The 23,064-nt window shown below is 48.3% G+C and overlaps 1 protein-coding gene across 1 annotated transcript; it reads right to left on the bottom strand.

Annotated features, from left to right (window-relative positions):
* Positions 1 to 9,464: 9,464 nt before the first annotated feature.
* NCSTN (nicastrin) lies at positions 9,465 to 23,055 on the bottom strand. The gene is made up of 17 exons (XM_069794342.1): positions 22,901 to 23,055; positions 22,507 to 22,611; positions 20,939 to 21,062; positions 20,300 to 20,418; positions 19,092 to 19,237; positions 18,753 to 18,903; positions 18,208 to 18,317; positions 17,225 to 17,377; positions 15,718 to 15,822; positions 15,464 to 15,541; positions 15,149 to 15,318; positions 13,821 to 13,923; positions 13,449 to 13,544; positions 12,843 to 12,930; positions 12,549 to 12,700; positions 12,011 to 12,223; positions 9,465 to 10,483 (listed from the first exon to the last, which is right to left on the bottom strand). The coding sequence occupies exons 1-17, from the start codon at positions 23,010 to 23,012 to the stop codon at positions 10,361 to 10,363; spliced, it is 2,148 nt and encodes a 715-aa protein (XP_069650443.1). The 5' UTR covers positions 23,013 to 23,055; the 3' UTR covers positions 9,465 to 10,360.
* Between the last annotated feature and the right edge of the window lie 9 nt (positions 23,056 to 23,064).

The raw sequence follows: 23,064 nt of genomic DNA, 5'->3' as shown, positions 1-23,064 counted from the left end.
CAGCTCCTCTCCCCCTGCCAGGACGCCAGCAGGGCCCCACCTCTCTCCGCAGCTGATGCTGCGCTGCTCCAGGCATCCTGCCGGGCCGGGCTCGGGGAGGAGGGGAGGGAAGGAGCGGAGCTGGCTGCCGGAGCCTCCCCACTGGGGATGCCAGGCCCGATCTGTGCTGGCCTCACAGCCATTGCAGCGTGCAGCATCCAGGCGAGCGGGCAGGTTTCGGCTCCCTTCAGCAGGCTTCCACTCAAGTTCTTCCCTCAAGTCGAGGCATTGGCAGATCCATCCTCCCACCCCTGATCCTTGCAGTTCTCTTGGGGAGTGATGCACAGTGCTCTGTGGGGACACGGACTGCCCCGCTTACCCCCAAGGCAGGGGACACTAACTGGGGACAGCCCTCTCTGATCGGCTGCAGTGACACAAGCACAACGCCTGCTCCCAGCAGCCAAGGTCCCCTTCCCATAACACAGTCACCTTAACTCTGCCCTGGGATGATGAAGACTCTCAGACTTCCTCCTCCTGCAGGTAAGAGCTGAGATTGCAAAGGCCCCTTCATCTGTCAGCATCCAAATTTTGCACTGCCAGGAGGGAGGATTTCATCTGGGGATGTCCCTCAGCTTAGAAAATGGTCGTTCTTTGTACCTGAGAAGTGTCAAGGGGCAGGACGCAGCCCTGATGCTGAGTGTTGCATGGCCTTGCAGAGCTCACTGGATCATGGAGGACAAGACAAACACCAGCAGGGCTGTGCTGGGGGGCAGGGGAAGATGAAGCCACAGCCACAGGTCTCGTGGGAGGGCGATGACAGAGCAAGAAACTCAAGACCCTTCCCTTGCAATCAAAGCCAATATTGCCCCCATAGCTGCAATCCTCCCTGGTGCCTGCTCAGAGCCTGCAGCCCATGGAAGCTGCTGTGATCCCGGGGATTTTGGCTGCTGCCTCATTCTCTACCTCCTTGGCAAGAGCTTCTGAGCTTCAAATATCCTAAGGCTGGCAAAAAACTGATGAGATTTTGGGGAGGGAGAACAAGAGACCCTCTGGCTTTGTTCTTCACCTCTGAGTTTCCTGACTTCCTGGCTGGCAAAAACTGGTATTCCTTGTCAAAACCAACCAGGTTTCTTAATCGCAGGAGCCCACAAGCTGGAGCCTGCAGAAAACCCTTGTTTCCTCTGAATTCCTGGGCCTCCCTTTCAACACAGCGTTCAAGAAGAAAGAGGGTGGTGAACACCAGTGGGAGCACCGCCAACTTTTAAAAATCTCTCGATATCTTCAGCTTGACCTATGAGGCTGATGGACGCAGGTGGGTCCATTGTGGCATTTCCATCCAAGGGGATGAAGCCCTCCAGGACTTGCCCACCTTGACCCACAAGGTTCAGGGATTGGCTGCAGAGAGAGGAGCTGTGGCACAGGGTCAGGGGGACCTGAGCCGGGCTTGCTGCTCCAGGCCTCCTGCGTGCGTGCAGGGAGGGCACGGCGAGGTATGAAAAGAGACTAGAAGAGGCAGCATTTGGCAGGAGATGAGGCGACATATTGTACAAAGCCACTGGGGACCACACTGGCCTGGGCTTGTCGGGGAAAACAGGCAGCTTTAACCCTTGTGCTGCTGGAGCAGAACCAGCTGGAGTTTTGTAACTTTTATACAGTGAGGGGCTGCATGTCCAAACAATGGGTTGGAGACTTGGAAGAAGATCCCAGCCACAACTCACAGATGCTGGAAAGACAGAGTCCCTGGGGGGCATTACTACTCCTGCCCATCAACTGGTACCTTCATGCACATGGTGGGACTGCGCCCCATCTCTCCAGCAAGGACCCTCTGCAGAACAAAAGGTGCTGGGCTCCACTGTGTTCCTGTGACCACCCAGCTGCTCATTCATGGCAAAGTCTTCTCTGGCAGACCTGCCTTTTTGGACCATTCCCTGCAGCCAAGCCATCAGAGATCCTGTAGCATCCACAGTGTCGCCTTTGGTGCCATTATACTTTGTCCAGACATGCACAAGTGCAGTTTGTGGAGGGGGCAGGTGCCAGCTCCATCATGTCTGGTTTGCAGCATGCTCTTGCAACTAATGGCTGCAGCCCAGGCTGGCTGTGAAGGTTCAGACACTCTGCACAGATGGCGCAAGGCCTCGCCGACCACACTGCAATGCTCAGCCGGGTGATGCTCCAGCTACCAGACTCTTTGCAGACAGTGAGAGGGAAGCAGAGCTATTTGGATCGACGCTGCAGAAGCACCTGGGCAGCCTGTTAATCTTCACTCAGGGTGATGATGACCTGCAAAGCCAGGGCTCAAGGCCTTTCTGGGCAAGGCTGTTAGAACACGCAAATGTGTGTGCACATGCAGGCTGTCTATGCAAGCTGTGTGTGCACAAGTGTGCGTGCATGTGCAAACTTGGGCTGCAGAGTACACGTGCATGCGGGTAGGTGGCTGAGCAAGGTCCAGCACCCCTCAGCACATGTGTTTGCACGCACGCCCATGTTTACTTGTGCATGTGCCTAACTAATAACAGAAGGCCCCTGATCTGCACAGCTCTCCCCATGCCCTGGGCACGCTTGCCTGGCTAGTGACAGAAGCTCTCGGCTCCGATAGCCCCTCTCCTCGCCTTTGTCTCCCTGGCTTTTATGGAGTGCAGGTTTTGTGAGCGGTCGGTGACAGACGGCCCCGGTGCTCGATAACTAGACAATCTGTCACCACCACCACTGACAGCTTTCACAAGGAGCCCCTTTCCTTTCATCGTTCCCGGTTCCCTTCGCCTCTGCTTGTCCCCCTTCCACACGTGCTCTCTGGCTTTGTTCCCCCCTAAAAGCCAAATAGCGACAGAAGCTCCTGATCATAATATTGCTCTAATCGAGTCTGTCATAATCGGATCCAATCTAATTATGTCCAGATCCCTCTCTTCTCCTGACTCTCTATTGCCTGTCCATCTGTCCCTCTCTTCCCTTCCAGTCTTTGTGTCCATCCATCTGTTATCTGCAGGCCTTTCTCCCTTCCCATCATCTCCCTGGGCCCCTGCCCCATTCACAGCGTGGCCGCCCCAGACCTTTCCTCCAGTGGCTCCCTCTCCAATCCATCTCTCTTAAAGGCCTCTCCATCAATCCATTTAGCAGCAGCTCCCTGCCTCCTCTAGCCCATCTGCTTCTCCCTTTCTGCTGGCTGCAAGATGCAGAGATGCTGTTTTGTTTGTATGTCGATCTTGATTAGCCCCAGAAACCTCACTGTTAAAGCTGTGCTGGCACTGGGGAAAGATCACCTGGGTAGCAAAGAGCTGTAGGTCCTAAGCAGCATCCTCCATCCCTGCCTCACCCTCTACCTCCTCTGAGCAACTGCACCACACACAAGTGCTCAGGCTGGACAGGCAGGTGAAAGAGGCTGGAGATAAAATGACAGGGCCCCAGGAACACAGGGCCGCACAAGGCAGGCTGGGGAAGACCAAGCTTGAATCAGTATCTCCCCAAACTACCTTCCTTTTTCTCTAGCTCTGGTATTTTTCCTCCAGGGATGCATGCAACTGACTGGATGACGGACAGACGGATGGACAGACATGCAGGCGCGGTGGTGGCGAGATTTGACTGGATGTTCTTGCTGCATGCAGAGAGAGGACGAGGTCGAGCAGAGCTGGGGCAGACAGCTGCAATGGTACCCAGTGTGGGATCCAGGTGGCCAGGTATCAGTGTGTTGTGGATTTGGGGCGTGGGGTCACTCCAGGGTCTTCTGTGCCTTTCCCAGCAGCAGTGGGTGCTGGTCTCTGTCAGAGACAAGGGAGGCAGCAGAGATGGACCCTGGGCATGATCCAGTCTGGCAATTCCTACACTCCTAGTTGTAGTAGTCAGACCCTGATTTTAAACACATGTTGGACTTGGATGCCTGCTGGGTGCCAGCCAATGGCCCTTGCTTGCTGCGATAGTTATCCTGAGCTAAGCTGACTTCCTTCCTTCAGCTGGACCTCATTGCTGCTCATGGGTAGGACACAGAAAGCAGTTGTCAATGATCATGGCAGCAGGACTACTGGAGAGGGACCATAGGCTACAGGACAGAGCACTGGACTGGGACACAGGACTCAATGTATCCTTTAAACAGCACCATCACACAAAGGCTCCATTACGTCTGTATCCACTTTATTGGTCCATGGACCAAAGACCTGCCAGTCTACATAGGCAAAGGATAGGCTCAGGCCCACTCCACAGACACTCGAGGCACAGGGCATACGAAGCTCAGATGTCTTTAAAGTATTCAGCACAGACAGATCTAGAGCAGTTTCGAAGGCATGCAGAGGAGTAGCTCTTGGGGCAGGTAGCAGGTTTTCTCCATGTATTTATCTGGGAGTTAAAGCTAAATGCTCTCCCTTGAATAATCCATGCCTAAACAATTGTCACTTGTGAAAACAGGGTCTGGTTGTTTGTATATGCCTTAAAGCAGTATGTAGAGCAAGACCTCAGTCTCTCTAAATCCTGAGCCAGATATCAGGCAGGCAATAGCCCAACTGGAAGCTGAACCCAGCCACACTGCAATACTGACTGTCAGGGAGAAGTGAAGGGGATGAACGACAGTCCTGTCAAGGCCATCTGTGGGACAGCTCGACTCCAGCAAGCTGCAGCCACTGCTGCTGGGTTCCAGTGCTGGGAACAGGAGAGGCAACAGAAGCTGGGAAGACTGGTGAGGAAAGGATGCTACATGGGGAGCAGAAGTGTCATCTCAAGTAAGAGAAAGAGCGACTTCTTAGAGAAGTGACAGAGAGCATGGCACTACTAATACTGCTCTGCGATGTCCCAAACTCTGTCCCCAGCCTGAATAAGGCAATGGTAGCTATTCCTATAGCTCACCCAACAAACTCTCCTGCCCTTTGTCAGAAAGCCTCTTTCTTTGGTCTCCAAAAATCAATCCTTTTACCCCCACAGTGGGCTTCATCTCTATTTTAGCTGCTGACAGAAGGTGGAAAACAACTTATTTAAGACACCAATTTTTTCTTCCCGTCTCCACTGCTTCCTTCTCCCAGAAGCCAAACAGCCCTGGCTTTGTTCTGGGTATTAATTAACTTTCCTGCCTCTTAATATTCCAGAGCCATAAAGTTCCCAGGAGCTGGAAGGCCGGGTGCTAAGAAAACACACATTTCCTCTCCTTTCTCCTTGTCTCATTGACTGTCACCCCCATATGCCTCCCCCCTCAGGGCACAAGGGCAGCTGCAAACCCTCCTCTCTGGGCTCAGCCCCAGCCCTCTGCCTCCTGGGAGGCAGCTGAGTTCAGAGGTCAAGAGAGTCAGTGGCATCTTCTTTTTGTGCAGAAATCCCTGGTAGAGTTGCGTGGGGAGAGAGGAGAGGAAACTGATGCTTGCAAATTATGTGTGTGCATGAAGGGGGGAGTGTGTGTCTCAGCAAGATGCCTGGGGGCTCTACAGCAGAGAGAGCATGTGCCAGCTGCCCTCCTCAGCAAGGAGTCAGGTGCTGCCCAAAAAACCTAGTCTGGGATTTGATATAGGCTGGAGGTGGTTTGGGGTAATTCAAGCACTATCTCAGTACCAGAGGCATGGGTGAGAGTGCCATGGATAGTCTGCAGGGTTACCAGTAAGGACAGGACTTCTCATGGATCCATGCAAGGCAAGGTACAGGCATGAAGCTAATTTTGGAGGACAGTCACTGACAGTCAGGAGAAAAGTGAGGCAGAGAGATCCCTGGGTTTCTACTCCTGGCTTGGCACCTTGTAGCCAAAAGAGCCAGCAGCAGGTAGTGAATTACTTCTCTCCAAGTACAACAGGAAAGGCGGTTCCAGTGTCCGGTTGATCTTCTCCAGGGCTGTCCTGCCAGCACCAGACTCACTGCAGCTGGGTGTGGGGAGGAGATGGGAATAGGCTCAGAGCTGCAGCCTTTACCTTCAAGAGCAAAACACAGTGCAAGGTGCAGACAGGCAACTGCCCCTGGGAGCAGCTGCCCAAGCCTTCGCTGGCGTCAACGGCCTGTTTATTTTGAGGAGCAGTTCAGCAAGACTTGCTAGAAGTTGCATCACTTCTTTTTCCCCTGGCAGAGGGCTGCAGAACTTGCTTCTTCCAGGCTCCATCTCTTAAGGGTGAATCTACCCTTGGCTGCTCAGCCACTTTCTCCTTTCTTCCCTCTTTCTTTGGTCAAGCATTGAGCAGGGGACAAAGCTTGCAGAACCCCCGTCCCACTAAACCGGCAGAATAACTGACCTGCTGAACTCATTGCCTAAAAGATGCCAAAGATGCCAAGTGCTTGGACAGAACTCAAAGCTGTCCAGCATCTATAAGTGTCAGGAAAAACTGGTTAGACCAGGAATGATGTAAACAACCTCAAAATGTAGTAGTTCTGGAAGAAATTCAAGTACTCATGCTTTGGAGCAACAAGCCAAAGTCTTAAGACTCAGAAAAGATCATTTTCCCAGTACCTGAACTTGATTGTGATGCTGAACTGAAATGGACTGAGCTTTTGTCTCCTCTGCTGACTGTGCTAGAGAGATGGTAACCTTCGTCAGCTGGGAGAGTATCTTAAATCAATGCAGCAAGGTTTGCCAGGAGAAATCTGTCAAAGCCAGAAAACAGCTATGTATCTCTAGAGCATTCCTGTGAATTGTTTCTCAGCTGGACTATGTCCTCCAGGACCAGCTACGACAGATGCAAGTGGTGCTTGCTGCATCCCTTCCCTAGACCAAGAGGCAGCCAGGGGTACTCTGCTGTGAGCTGCTGCTTCAAAGACAACCAGACACAGAGCAGGAAAGTTGTTTGCTTTCCATATGTTTTGCATTATTTCCCATGCAAACTTTTCTAATTATCAAAGCAAATGGGCTTTGAATGGGGGAATTCTCATTCACGTCAGCCTACCTCAAAGAAGGCCGTACCACCAGCTTTGCACTGTCACCCAGCACAACTTAGACTCTACCTTATTTAGCCAGCACACTTCAAAATACACACAGTTGTTCCTCAGAACTCAATAATTTTGCTTCTATCGCAAAGATAAAAGTAAATCTACATGTATGCCGATACTCAAACTATTTTGCACATTAATGTACTGAGAAGGCACTTATTCCCCATTGCTTATTAGCATTAGGGATGCTCTAATTAATGCACATAATGTCAGGAGTGATGGAGGAAAGTGTATCAGGGGAGTTATCAACTTTAAGGTTTGCGCAGCTGAGGACAGCTGCTGTTATACCAGGATAGCAAGGAGGAACTAGAGATACAACTCAGCCCCAAACCAAAGGCAGCTACTGTACATTATGAAGGAAGACACACAAGGGGTCAAGCCTGTTTCATTTTTGAACTGGGGGCATGTATCTACTGCAGATAACTGTACTCTGAAGGTATGGAAAGGATGGCTTAAGAGTGAGCCTTTCCAGGGCTAAGACACTAACTCCAGGCTTAAAGCAGCAGACAGCAATTCCCTAAAGGGCAGCGATTGAGCAGTTGTACACAAAAGCAGCAAAGACTTCCCTGGTCCCAGCAGAGGTGAATGAGCACTCCCAAATCCACTGTCAGCTCTTTGTTTGAAGATCAGGAGTGAGACTAAATGACTGAATAGGTCACAGAAATCCCGATTCCTCCCATCTCTTGCCCTGTTTATGATCTGGAGGGGGATGCGAGTGAATGTAAGACCTTTTTGCATGGTCTTGTTTCTGTGTAAAATGAGACTTCATTCTCCACGTCACAAAAAGCAGCTTTCACCAACATTGGCTTTACTTTAACAAAACACCTTTGTATTTCAAATACCATTCACCTCAAGATCTCAAGAGCATCCCCTCACCCCTGTGAAACAGGGCAGTAGCGGGGTCCGTGTCACCGGTGAGATTCTCTCTCTGTGAGGGGAAGGGAAGCAGCTGCAGCCAGTCTGGGGCTGGACAGGGAAGAGAAACCTAGGGAATAGGATTCACTCTCGTAGCTTATTTACTTCCCAGATGAATCCTGCAATCCTGACTATTTCTTCCCCACCCCCTTTCATCCAACAGTCAGGCCCAATTCCCCAGAGGAGGGAAGGCTCAGATCTGCACGGCGCAAGCCTTGTCATCAAAAGCCAGCTGAGCAAAACAAATTTACTGACCATGGCAAAACAAAATGAGGAGGGCTGGAAACACCGATGGCTACTGCCTTCCTTTTACCCCTCTGAGCAGCGAGCGACACTGCTGGCACCAAGAGAGTTTGAGGGACACGCAAACCTCCAGCTCAGGGTAAATTTTGGGCTGACAGTCAAGCGAAGACTTGCGGTGTTCTCCAGCATTGGCAGCAGGAGGGAAAATGTGTCTCTGCTGCAGTGCCTGCCAGCCTAGCCCCCTTGCTTCTCCCCTCCTTTTGTCAGCCACTGATAGGAGGGTTGCTCATTGCACTGTCCACAGGGGAGACCTGTTGGCCATCCAAGGAGCGGCGTAGGCACAGACAACGGAGGCAGCTGTTTGTTTGCCTCGCCAGAGAGCAGCTCTGAACAAAAAGCTGGGAGAGGAAAATGGGGCTGGGAGCGGTAAAAGGGTTTATTCCTGTTTGTATGGGGAAAACAAGGAGGGAAAAAAATTCCAACCAGAAACCTTCAGGGAAAGAAAAAGGAAAAAATTAAAAAAGCCCAAACCTGAGCACAGAATCTAGATTTGAAAGACAGGAGAGTGAGCAGTATGGGAAGAACAGACGCATTTTTAATTTGAAAATTATCAAGAACCCTGTGTATATTGACCCAATTTGCTGATTAGCCATCACCGATCCCAACATCTCTCCACACAGCACTGCTCCACCTTGAATTAAGCATTTGCATTTTGATATGTACAAAACCAGAATGAACTTACCTTAGGGAAGGAAAAACACATTCTGCAAAATTCTCTGCCAGACCACATGCTGTCTTGAGGTCCTCCGTCTCACCCCAAATACGTTCATGCACAGAAATAGCTTACTTGCATAATTCTGAGGAACTGATTTTGTTCTGACAAAGTTGGAATGAGTCCAAAGATCAGGAGTTAGAGGCTATGAAAATCCTTATTGTAAAGACAAGATATCTCCATGTAAATTGAGATATGAGTTTCTTCAGCATTGCTAGGAGAAACTAAAAGAAATCAGGCACAGAAACATTCCACCAAGTATCAGGAGCAGTTTCCTGATAGCAGGATGCATTAGCAAGTGGAAAAAGTCTCCCTCAGGGTAGCACTGAAAGTACAAGGTCTGAATTACTTTAAAACTCCAGAGTGTATGCCTCATTGAGAAAAGACTTAAAAACAATAAGCCCTCGCTGTCCTCTAGGGAAGGGAAAGTGATGTCTGCTTTAGTGCTAGTCAGCTCTGATTTCTGGAATTAATCCTCTCTACCTATTTTTGAGCTCCTCGCTTTGGACAACAGCACTATTGCAACTTTAAATCACGATTGCTGAAGAACAAGTGAATTTTCATACAAAAGGAACAACCAGGAATATCCAAGTGCCTGGTCAGTCACAACTGCTAGCGCTGAGAGCCCAGTCTTGCTGGACACTAAGCAATAGCATCGAACGAAACAAAGCGTGTGAGCATGCTCATTAAAAAACATGTTTATTATACCAGTGCCTAGGGAATGACCGAGATCAAGGTACCATTGTACAAAGCGCTGTTTGGAGTGATCAGCCATCCCTGCCTTGGAGAGCTTACAGTCTAAACAACAGCTAGTTAATTCCCTGTCCTGTGTGAGGGCACAATGTCTTTCTTTTGTCCAGCTGTAGAAAGAATTAAAAGTTTCAATAAGAGTCAAAAACCAAATCAGACAAACTCTCTTTCTCCCAAGACCAAAACATATTGCAATACTCAGTGTTTTTGGTCCTTTTGGCAGCAACTAAGACAAAACAGGCAATGGGTTAATTTGTAAGTGGAGTTTGTTTTTTTTTTTTTAATTAAACGGAACTATTTATATATATACGAAACCCAGAAAATATTGCACCATTGAAAAAGGACATTTTACACCTAATCATCTGTTAAACACATTTTGCCCTCCCTGCATTGTAGTATACACAGACTCACAGCAACTGTTGGACATTAAACAGGCAACCTGTGCTGTCAGACACCATGGAAATCTGCTGGTCCACATACATCCCAGAGAAAATACCTTTACCCTTGCCTTCAGTTAGGGAACACATCCATCACATTGTCGCCTCAGTGGCATTCAGGACCAATCCTCTCAAGTTGCTCAGAAGTAAAGACAAATTAAAAAGAAAGGTTTTGGGAACTTCTCAGTCACAGTTTCTTTAGGGCTTGGTCGGCGTGGTTTTCTGGGAAAGTCTCTTAAGTTTTAGGGCTCAGTCCCCAGAACCCGAGCAGGGAAGCTCTGGAGAGAAACATTTGCATCCCTATCCAGAGAGAGGGGCACTCCAGTGTAGTTTTATCTTTGACAATTGTAATCCAAGGGCTAAGACTTCTCAAGCCCCGAGAGCATCTTCAGTAAGCCACAGCCCCAGGGTCCCGTGGGATGCTAAAAAGTACATCTGCTTTGGCATTGATAAAATATGTGGCGATGAGAGAGAAGATCAGAATGGCAATGCCCACAACCAAAGTGATTATCTAGGAAGGGATGAGAAACACTTAGCATTGTTGTTACAAACACAGACCTGCAGCACCTCACAATTTGCATCAAATGGGGGTCTCTGAGAGAAAGCTACACAGAGCAGCTCACTACTGGGGCACTATGTACATTGAAATAAAAAGATACTCCGAGAACCTTCCAGCCTTAGACAAAAGCAACTGCCAGAGCAGGCCAGCTTTTGTAGTTATCAACAGAGCACACAAACTGATCTTTAAGAGAAAAAGGTAAGAAAGTTGTATCACAGATAAATAACGTATTGCATTTCAGAGTGGTCAACGCAGTTTGCAAGGATTTTTAGCAAGCATTTAATGTGACACTTTGGCTACTCCTGCATGAACTGTCATCTCCTCCGGCGAGGACTGTAAATGCCTTCAACAAGCACAGTTGCTGGCAGAATCAACATCTGCCAATAGCCTTTGCATAGCTGAGGTTACCTCCTGCTCAGCACCTTTCTGAAGCCTAAGTTCCAGACCAATCTAAGGCCTGTCAACCCTTCTCCTTGCATGCTAGGACTGCCATCCCCAGTCTCCCCTGGATATCTCAGAACAGTACCCATACAGCAGCCAGACACTCATGTGCCGCTACAACTCTCTCAGTACATTTTCTATTGGGTCAACACTTCAGGGATGGCTGGGCTTAAACTGTGCCTCTCCAGGGCACCAGTATCTACTGGGCTGTAACAGGCCGACAGACACAGGCAGGGCATTGTGCTTGCCTGACAGTGTTAAAAAGGCCCAGCGCCACACAAATAAATCGCTCAGATTTCAACTAACTATCTGAGAGATGCAACAATTGCCTGGGCTTGCATGGCCTTTGGGTGGCTTACTGCTAGCACGTGATGACAACAGCACTGTGCACTCCTGAGTCTGTCCTGACAGGGTATGACATCATTAACAGCCAACCAGAGGGCATCAAGAGAGGCAGAGAGTCCCAAAGTGACTGTACACTTAACCCCTATTCTGCTGGCACTTAAGCCACATCACACCCAGCTAAGGAGTACGTAGAATCTGAGACACTGAACCAACAGAAGCTTTCATTTGTGAAGGTTTGTGCAAAAGTTATTTCTGCACGGTTGAGAGGGGATTTGAACTGCAGGAAGGAAGATCCGGGTTGCACATCAGACAAAACACCTTAACAGTCAGACTCATAGGCTTGGCTCCCTGCGCTTGGGGAAGGGGTTAAGACTCCTGTCACTTCTATCTTTTATTCACAGAGCTCAGCCTGCTCATGGGACTCTTGATTATTCTGCACTGTCTCAGCTCCAGCGACTATATTATTAACCCACAAATGGCTGGAGGTGGTAGCGTTATCACCAGTGATGCATTCTTGGTTACCTTGTTTTCAAGGATCAAAGCCTGGCTGCTCTTAACTAGGGAGCTCACGCAGGATGATGGCACAAGATCTTGTAACAAACTCTGAACTGTTTCTCCAGCTGTCAGGAGATGTTATTCAAAGCTAGCCACACTTCTTTCTCTACTTTCTTTTTCAGACATGTACAAACTCACCTCTAGCTCCTTGCTGGCTACCAGAAATATTCGGGCATGGATCTCTTTCCACCGACTCTCTGTCCATGTGGAGTACTCTGTAGATCCCCATTGCCTCAGCTCAAAGGCAGGAGAGAGTGCTTTGCTTAGGTGAACAGTTGACCTAACACAGTAAGGGACTCGTGATGTTGAGTTTGGCTCCAGAGAACCCTGCACCCAGGCATATTCATACAGCTGCAAAGAAAACAGGAGAGTAAGATACAGCAAACAGCCACTAGCAAATAACCAGACCACCCCCTGTTCTGGGACCTTACCTGTCTTTGGAGAGAGAGAGAGGGGCTTTACTGACTGTTGTCACTGTAAAGGGATCCTTTTGCCCACTCCTCCCCTGCCCTTGGGCATTAAGAGATGCCTCCTTGTTGGAGGAGTTTCCCAGTTCTCCCATGTGTTATTATGAGCAATAAAAAGCAATCCTAACCAGCTTTCCTCAAAAGCAGAAATCAGCAAATTGGACAGCAGATCTGTCCTTACCTATCACCCCACTCTAATGAATACATACTTCTTTCTCACTGCTGGGTGTTTTTTCAGGGTTCAGGCACTCTTCCTTGGTGAGGTTAACAACAGTGCCTGTAAGGTTGGCCAGGACATACTGTACAAGGTAGGTAGTGTTCACAGGGCTGGAAACAGCGACGTAATGTTGGGGAACATCACCTGGAACAGTCAGAGACATGGGATTGACGGGGAGATGGCCAGAAGCAAACAATGCTAGTATGGAGCTTTAGAAAGCTGCCAGGTAACATATGGGGTCAAACCCATCCCCTTGTTCTTCTTCCCTATGCTATGTTGCTCTTACCCAGAATTCCTTTTATGTCTGGTTTAATGATGGACTGAAACCAGGAATTGTTCATTTTAATCAGAAATCCATACAGCATTCGAGAGACCTGGAAAGAGGTGGAAATTGGTTTATACAAAGAGGAGAGAAAATAGCATCTTAACAGCTATACCTCTCAAAATTATTTGGCTGACAGGTATTTCCCGCTACAGGGGCCAAGAGCACAGCAAATGAGAGACTATATCTCACAACTGTATATAAGTCAGGACTGAGCTGTGAGAATTGGGTTTGATTCCAGCTCCGCTGACTCCTTAGCTGATCCTTGTGGCACACACTGCCATTTCACCTCAGCTTCCTCTTCTGCTTTGTGGAACGAGGATAAAGGAGCTCTGTTTTGTAGAGGGCTCATGAAGCTTGATGTCTGCCCTGAGATCAAGAGGCAAGGAACTAGAGAAGGGTGAAAGGTTTTTCATTCAGCTGTGGCGGGGAAAGAGAGGGGGGGGGAGGCAAAGCCCTTATGGAAACAGACAGGACAGCATGCTGTGTAAACACACATAAACAGAGACAGAAGGGAAGTACGTGAGGGCTCATAAGAGATGCTAGGGACTCAATTCCATCTGCTCGTACCGTTTTTGGATCTGCCTGAATAGCAGAGGTGGTGTTGGCTCCCCCCGCAAGCCGGTAGAGAGCACGGGCGACCACTGTGGCAACTTCTGCCAGGGACTGCAAAGGAAGAGTGCTCTGTGTTAATCAAGATAGGCAGATCCAGCAAAACAAGCAATGAGAGCAAGCCAGAATCTACACATCCATCAAAACGCTTACATCGTGCTAGCATTTGAGTGCCTATTGCCTTTGTCACTATACAAAGCACTCCCTCCTTCTTTCTGCCCTTTTTGGAAACAGCTTTCCCCGTCTTCCCATGACCCTGCTTCTATCTGCCCTTACCCAAAGCCCCATCCACCCCAGATACAGCAGCTAGAGAAAATGCAAAGTAGGAACCTTAGCTGTGTCTGTGACATACTCCAAGGTCTCCTCAGGGCTAAGCCCCTCGGGATATTGCATCCGGATGTTCTCTGGAGTGTCATACATGCTCTGGTAGTATCTGAAAAGAAGGCAAACAGAGGTTGGGGAGGGGCAGAAAGAAACCACAGGGCATGGAATTAAATTCAGAGTATGCCTAAAGCAAACAGTGGGAGCAGTCTCCTGGGAGCAGAGATACAGCCCTGCCAAAGCACTGCCCTGCCACACGCTCCTTAAACCGTTTAATGAGGCTTTATAATTAACTTGGCCCTTCCACAGCTTCTCCCATCTGAGGATCTCCAAGCAATTTACAAGCTGTGATTAGCTTTCAGGTGGACAACAGCCCAATCTATTAAATGGGTAGAGAAACTGAGGCAAGGACAACCCATGCAGAAGGTCTCCTGGGAAGAAGGCTTTTGATGCAAGTTGTGCCAGTGGATTTTATTAATGCCTTATCTTGAAGGCGGCAAAGAATTCCAAGTGAACTCTATGAGAGATTTACACTAAGGCATCTGCAGCACATGCAGCTGAACTGGGAATTGGGCTGAAAGCCCACTGCATGGTCTTTGCGCCTGACATTCCCAGCCAGTCTGGGACTAATCCCCCCAGTCCAAAGATGGGTAACACCGCAGTGAGTTGCACTTTCCTCCACCCCAACTCTTCCCACCCCTTTACAGCAGTGCAGATTTAGAGGTGAAAGGGAAGCTACTTCCCCTTGATTACTACAGAGATCCTCAGAAATAGCAGAAAAGGATAGAAGGTGAAGGGAAAGAGACAATTTGAAGGGTTTAGGGAAGAGGGGAGAAACATATGTCTGTCCTCTACCCTACATTTCCACTTCCAAAGTTGCAGAGGAACAGGGGATACCCAAGGAACGTGCTGCAGTAGGGTCATGTGGGGTAAATGAAAGTGCCCTTTCCAATGCCTGGGGCCTTCTGCCATCACAAATAGAAAGCTATACTAAAAAAAAAAAAAAAAAAGAAAAAAAAAGTCAGCTAGCTTCTGGAAGAACAGATGAGGCTTAGGCACGCTCAGTTGCCATTTGCTCACCTCTGGCTTCCAGCCAGCTGTGGGGAACATTTTCTATACAAAACTGGATTTCTTTTGGTTGTCAGAATAATTATGTTGCGCTTGTTCAATCCCATGGCACATGTTTGCTCCTCTGCTCCCCCGCGGGGACTACCGCTCTACATGTATGTTAGGCAGCACACCCCTGGCAGAAGTGTTGCAGGAGCTCAGATGCCCTCTGCCGGCTCTGCTGCCTTCGGCCATGGGCCAGCCTGCGTCCACTGACCCCGGAAAAGTACCTGTTCTGGAAGGCAGTCTTGTGGTCAGTTAGGACCACTCCAGGGATGTGCCGGGCCCGGAGGAAGCGCTGGAAGGAAGATGGGGGAAGAGGCTGCGAATACCCAGCTTCTTGCAAAGTCACGTTTGCTCCCACGCTGCTATTACTCAGAACATCTAGCAAGTTTCTAACCTGAAAGAAGAGAAAATGGCACTGTTCTGCTATTCTTCTGGATGTGTAATTTCTCTGGAAAGGTTAACATCCTGATCATTTGCAGTGTGCTAAAGATCCCACAGCATTTTGGTTAGATGAATGACTACAGATTGCTTTCTATTACCTGCACTTCAACAGATTCATTCATCCGAGAGACAGGGTCTGTATGCATCCAGAGAATTGAGTCATTCCTTAGAGCCACCTTCACAAAAAAAAAACCCACCATAAGTACATGACTGGACATCACTAAGTCTTGCAGAGCAGGGAGGTCCAGTCCAAGTAAAAAAATCAAAAACAGTGCAAGGCTAGCTGGGAAAACCACAGCTAAATTATCACAGAGAAACAGGCAATAAAAAGCTTCCCTAACTTATCCCGCACCTGATTCAACTCCACAAATGAATGAATGTTGTCCAAGCGGAGAGGAAACTTGTCTTTTTCCATATCATACACCATTCGTGAGCTGCCAATATAATCAAAGGTCTCCTACAACAGAAAAAAAATTAATACATGAATCACATACGGAGAGCTGCTTGGCACAACTAACAGCAATATCTGAGGCGCTGAGGTGGAACAAAACCAGGAGTTCGAGGGCCAACTGCTGCACCAAGCATTTCTGAAGGTTCACATAGCCTGGCACACACCAAAAGACCAAAGTAAATATTACATTGTGCCTGGCTCCAAAGACAAAGATATTGTAGGAAAGGATGCAGCAAAGGACAAAAAGGAAGGCAAAGAGCAAAAAACCCCAGGGGACAGCTACTGAATTCCACACACAAGAAAGGCATGGAGGCAAAGTTAGACTTAAGTAAGCATTGATATCTAGCAAGATACTGTTTCTGTGAGTAACAGCAGAGAGGCATTAATACAGCCTTTACTCTGGCACAAGTCATCATCTTTGTTTTTTGGTAAGGAGGACAGCAAGTCAGGGAAAAGGGCAATTCTCTATTCCAGGAATTAAACATCTGAAGCTTTCCTGAAAGGAGGGGTGTCTGTTTCCCTGGAAAAAAGGGAGGGAAGGCTAGATGACAGAAATGAGTTTGTCATGGGAGCTGCAAAAAGCTGAGCATTGCCTGGGGAAGAATAGGTGCCCCCAAGAAGAGAATCCCCACAACAAAGTAGGGCAGTGAAGTCAGCCAGCCACCAGACTTCCCCCTTGACTAATTTACAGCCAAGTCTTATCATTCCTCCTACATCCCGGGAGCATGACAGAGAATGTCCGCTCCGTAGCACTGTATGCCTGTCTCCCCCAGGGAAATCCTGACTAGGGATATCGGTGCTGAGGAGGGTGAATGAAGGGAATCACATGGCCACAGCATGGGGCTGTGGGAGCCAGTTTCACAAAGCTGCACAAAAGAAGCCATCAATGTAGATGCCTTGAGGGGAACATCAGCTGTTGGCCATCAGTCCCTCCTCTACATGCTTGTTCTGCTTTTCCACAGCTGCCAACTCCAGTGCTGGGCTCTCAGAAATGAGCTACATTTTGCTGCTGTCAACACATATATTTTTAATCTAGCCTTTTCTGGGCTTCATTTCAGAATTTAAAGCCTGGCCATTGCAGTTCATCCTGAACGGGGGTGAGGCAGAGAACAGACATAAAGACAGGCACAATGGGAGGAGACAGGAGGGAAAGCAAAGTTTGAATCATTCATCCAGAATGAACTGTGGGGCAGAATATGCGTTGCCCCAGTGGAAGCTCCATCTGCTGTTGTTATCCCAATGCAATTAAGATCCTGTTCTCACTGGGGGAGTGGAGAGAACCATGGTGTGGGGATGCAGACAAATGACTCCGCACAAAGAGTATGGAAAAAGTTCATTTGCAGGGAGCCAAGGACTGATTTGCTATCTTAGAACAAGCCAAATGGTGGAGCGATGCTGCTGCTCTTACCCCTTGGAAGAAGGTGAACATTATATTCCTTTGCAGCAAATGAACATCTGATGCTTTATGAAGGGCTTCAGCAGCAGCCAAGTGGGTCACAAAAGAAGAGACAGCACTCTCTGCTCCAGGTGCTATGTTCCAGAAGAAGGAATGGCTGTCAATCTGTAAGCATGAACAGGAGGTGTAAGAAATGTGCAAATAGACAGAGGAATACTGTATTGGGAAATCAAATCTATCACCTCTCTCCTATCCCACTCATCCTACTTACAAGGGAAGAATCAAAGCACCCCACCTAATGAAACTTAAAATACCAGTTGCATTGCCATGGCAGTCCTAAGGCCTCAGAGCCCTGCCACCGCCACCACCCCTCAGCACTGATCTGAAAACTGGGATTATCAAGCATGCCGTACTTTTAATGCTAGCATCACTGTTCAGCATGAGGCTCTGAGATGGTGACAAAATGGAGTTTTGAACTTGCATCTCTGGAGAGTGTAAAGTGACTGTAAAACAGACTGCTAGATGTGGAAGTGAACTTCTTTCTCAGCTCTGACACTGACTCACTGCTTGACACACAAGAAGATCTCCATGTGATCCAGCCTCTCCCCCCCAAAAAGATAAAGATGAGCCAACCATGCCGTCTCCCTCTCTGGAATGCTTTTTAAGGATGTGAAGTATCTTAGGAAAGCATAACAGACACGCTAGCTATTTCTACTTGTCTGGTTCCATCAGTGAAGAAAATGCTGAAAAAAGTCTCACATAACAAGACGGAAAGAAACAAAAGGCAAATGTCCTTATACTGAAAGAGCACGTAAACCCACCAACTAAAAGGCTTGTACCTGTAGAAACACAATAGCCAGTCAGAGCTAAAAGGTCTGGAATACAGGAAGAAATGAAAAACATATGAGAAGTCTATTCCCACGAGACCCTAAGCCCACGTCTTCCCAGAATCCTTCCAATCCATGCTCAACAAAGCAAGATTAAGAGGTACCTACTCGCGTAGCGACAATAACAACTTCCTTCTTGGGATCAACTTTTCCAGAGGAATTGATAGGTTGCAAGGTGCTCCACACATTGTAATCAAGAAGAGGATCACATACAACCTCTAGGAAGCAGAAGCAACATTACTTGAGACTACAGCAGTGATAAGTGAGAAATGAGCTTTCTGGTCAGCTGTAGCTCATCAGTGGGTCTATCAGGGTAAAGTCACTGGCAAAACATTCACCAAGACCAGGATTTCAATTCATGTACGCACAGTCTAATGGAGCAGTAATCTCAGAGCCATTCTTGATGATCTATGTAGCAGGTATTGGGTACCTTTCTCAGCCAGCACCTCTTCTACATATTATTTTCTAAACTGATGACAAACATAGCCAAAAATTCCTTACCACTTGAATAGTTTATTTTGGAAAGGTTCAGTTGGCAAGGAAGCCTTTAAAGAAACTCTAAAATTTTCTTTCTTTTGCACAACTGTATTCCACTGGGATTTTTACCACCAGCCTTATCCCACATCACGACAAGGAAAGAGGAATCTGCTCACCTGGATTAATGCTGAAGGTGCTTTGGAGGGAGCTGCGTCTCATGCAGGTAACCGTGCTGGTGACAGCATGCATGTGGGAAAAAAGCTGCATGGCACAGAGAGGGTACTCGGGGCCAGATCCATCACGAGGAACATTATGGTCTTGATAACACTGGATGGAAATAAAAATCATTACAAAACTTAGCCTTTCTGTAACAGCACTGTATACTGCATATAAAATTGGACCATACATTTTTACTGTAGATTTCAACATCTAAGCTGAGAGAAAACAAAACTTCTGCCCCCTTTCCTGAATAGTGCAGCAGTTCCCCTCTCCTACTCACTGAGCAAGTGCAGTACCTGCTTAATAACTTGTGTCTCATTGGCATCTTCAAGGAGAAAAATAGGGAAGTCAAAATCCTCATATGAAAGCCCACTCCCCACAGGATTCCACACAGTCTTATTGCAGTGTGCAAACTGAGGGCCATAATCTTTGGAATAGACACCTGAAAACAGAAAGAAATGGGCAAATCTGAGCCTGCATGAGAATAACAGACTGCAGCAGAGGTAGGGCCTGCTGAGAAAATAGCAGCAAATACAGAATGAGCACTATTAAGGGCTGAGGAACCAGCTGACAAAAGCTTGGAGAGATGGAGTTGGTCACTGTATGCGGCAGAGTGGCAGAGACAGAGCGCTGTGTCACACAGAGAGAATGAGAAACATGCATGCTCAAAGCCATCACATGCCAGGAGGCTGGCATGAGCACTCAGTGAGCATTTATCACATGCTGAGAGAGCGGAGGAGGCACACAGAGAAACATTATATTTCAAAAGGAGGAACATACAAACCCGTATTTTCTGAGCTTATCATGTGCTGGAAGCACCCCTAAGGCATCTGTAATGTGCCAATCATTTTAACACCTAGATACCGTGCAAACAGCATGAAGGCAGACACAACAAATGCCAGCACACTAAACTCATCTCAGGAGCGTACATGGCATCCTTCACAGCAGAAAGCTTTGTGCAAACTACAGAAGGTGTAGCAATTTCTCCCCTCAAAGTGCAATACAGTAAATTTGCTGCATGAAAAAATAGTGAAATGAAAACCTAACTGAAACCACAAGGGGAGTTCAGGGAGGCAGAATGTAATTTTAAAAAGTAGCAATTGGCCCAGACAGAGAGGTTAACACACACTCCACTCAATCTATGCAAACACAAGATGCTTTAATGATCACATGTGGACAAAGTACAACTTTCACGTTAAAGAAAAAGAAGTTACAACCACCCTTGGTCAGGTTTAACACTTTAGTGACTTAATGCTGTTTTAGCCAGCTTATATAACAGTCTTCCCCTAAACACCTGTCCCAGCCTTTGCTGAGAAATGATGAGATTCCAGTTCATGCCAACTACTTTGAAAGAACATATTGAGCCTGTTATCTTAAATACCATTTTGACATTAAAGTGCAGCTGCAGTTTCAGCTATCCTTTGCATTTCTTTCTTTGACCATACAATGCAAAGGCATTATTCCTCTTCCTCCTAACAAGGATAAAGACTTAACATTTCCTTACCAAACCCATCATTGGGGCACTTCAAACCAGGAGAGAATCCCTGGGGAGGGCTAGGTTTGGAAACGGCCACAGCAAGGCCTGACACTCGTGAGGTTCCCTTCAGCTGCAGCATTACCCTCCTGGAAGACAGAAAATACAACAGAAATTATGAATTAATTAATGAAGAGTTACAATTCCAAGACATGCTAATGCTGGCTTATTACAGTTGAGCATGTCATGATGCTTTTGATCAGAATAACCAACACGTCCCTTTTTCTTCTCAGAACTGCATAAGATTATCCATACAGCAACAAGCAGAAAACTTGAGCTACTTCTTTCCTGCCCAGGAAGAGATGTGACCAATCTTAATCATGTTGCTTAATGAACTTTAGTAACTGCTACAGTGATGCACATGGCATGAGAATTTACACAGAGCAGAGCTCTTGTAACAGCAAAGCAGCCCATTTAAGAAGAAACAAATTCAGGCACTAAACCACAGTAAAATCACAAATGTTTCCACCTCACTATACTTCAGTGCAGTCAGGGCTGATTCTGCCATCTGTCACTTGAAAAATGACATTTTCATCACCAGATTAGGGACCCATATTGGTCTTTGGGGCTTCAGTCAACCTGGGAAGATAAAAACTGATGATGACTGACCTGTTGAAGAGGTTCCCATCGAGCAATATCATATAGGGTGGGTGTGGGCCATCAACAAGCACCCAGTTCAGGTCCTCCTCCTTCTCAACCACGTGGATTACCCCCGTATCTCCGCTGATGGAGGCTGCGGAAGGAGAGTGTGCCCTTCCTGTTTCACAGTGATCTACTTCGTTCACACCCCCAAACCATCCCGGAATAGCAGAGCAGTATGTTACTAAGGGCTTTAGGGAAGAACACCTCATGGGATTAGAGGGCTGGAGGAAGCAATTTGGTGAAATGGCACCATTTAGCTAGAGCAGGACAGAAAAAGGAATAGTAGCTTTTAGTAGGGGAAAAAATTGCTGAACAGCATAGATTAAGAAATAAGCACTCAGGCTTTGAAAGCATCTTTTGTTTAAGCACATGAAAACATTTAAGGATCTTCAGCTAACTAAGCACTAGGAGTTTCCTGTGACTGAAGAGAATAAGGAAGGACAGCAGGAAACTGAAGCCCTGAGAAGAAAGGCACACAGAGGAGACAGGACCTGCCTCAAGCACCACAGTCACAGCACCAGTTCAGTGCTGCCCCTCAGCAAAGAGTAAAGATTGCAAATTCAGAAACTGAGAGCTCAAAGACAGCTCAGCACGAGGCCCAGAGGAGCACAAGGGGCAAAAGATTGTGCAGCAAAGGGGACTAGCAACAAAGCAGGTCCACTGCTTATCATTTTGCCCCGTCCCAAAGAAAACAGATGACAGACAAAGGACTTTCATAAGAAGCTACTGGTAAAAACAAGCATTTTGTCAACCCCCACAGTTAGTAACCGCTGTCACTGTCAGAAACTGCCCGTGACTGGGAAGGCAGGACTGCGTACAGCTGTCTGACCAAACACTAGGCTCACACAGAGGGTGGAAGAGGAGGCAGAGAACCTTGTACCCTCAGTTATCTGACACACCAAGTGCAACTGTGCTGCCCTGTAGCGGCAGCTGACAACCTCTGCTGCAGGGAGTAGCTCACCGTGGAGGCAAAACTGAACTGGAAATGAGCAGAACACTGACTCACACTATCTTCAGCCAGCTTAAATGGGGTTCCCTTGTCTATCTTTTAATTTTAACAGTCATGTGGTCCTGCCTTCCCCATTTCAGCACGACAAAAACCCCTTACAAAGTTAACAAGCATTGTGCAAGCAGCTCAGCCAAGCCCCCCAGTCCCTTCAGCCATCACCTTCTCACTTCTTCACTTCCTGCTCCCTTCCTCTCATACTTTGTTATCCCCTAACTGCATTCTGCAGTGCTCACAGCTTTGCCTCGTACCCCTAGAAGCCATGGCTTGGTTCTGCCCTGTGTGTGCACTGACTGCAAAAGCTCAAAATGCTGCTCTCAGCCTTGGCAGGGATTTTTGAGGTCTGTAAGAACACACTCTCTCTAAGGTCTCCACTCCTCAGTTTAGCAGAAACAGGTCAGCATTACTAGGGAAAAGAGTGCTGAAAACAAGGGCGATACTGATCTAGGCAAGTCCAACAGGAGAGCTGCATTACACTCCATCACAACCATGCCAAGGAGCTGCGCCAGGGCCCCGCAGCTGTACTCACACTGGCAGCCGATCTGGTGGGTGGCATTCAGGAGGCGAACACACGGTGCCGTTTTGTTCAGGGGGATGTAGATCTTCCTCTCGACAGAATTCCCCTGGCAGGAGCCTAGGGAGAAAACACAGCCCCACCTCAGAGGGGGACAAACCAGGGGCTCTTCGCATCTCAAAAGGCTCTCCCCAACTCGGGGAGGGAGAGGGAAGACGAGCCCCTCCCCAGCTCAGAGGGCGACAGGCAAGGGGTCCCAGTGCCGCCACCTCAAAGGGGGCCAGGCGAGGCCGGCCCGCCCGCCCTCCGTCCGTCCGTCCGTCCCTCCGCCTCAGTCGCGGAGCGGCCACAAACCGGGGGAGGCCAGGCCTGCCCTGCCCTGCCCCGCCCCTCTCCCAGTCAGCCTCACCCGCTGCAAGCACGGCGAGAAGCAGCCCCCACCATGCCGGGAGCTGGGCTCGGCAGCTCCCCGCAGCAGCCTCCATCCCCCGGCTGCCCCAGGCTCTCCCCGCCGCCGCCATCTTCCCAGCCCTTCCGCTTCCTCCGCCGCGGCCACGCACAAGCGCCACCGGA

The sequence above is a fragment of the Haliaeetus albicilla genome, chromosome 10 (genome assembly GCF_947461875.1).
Source record: "Haliaeetus albicilla chromosome 10, bHalAlb1.1, whole genome shotgun sequence".
NCBI classification, from domain to species: domain Eukaryota; kingdom Metazoa; phylum Chordata; class Aves; order Accipitriformes; family Accipitridae; genus Haliaeetus; species Haliaeetus albicilla.
This window is presented reverse-complemented; position numbering and strand designations above follow the sequence as displayed.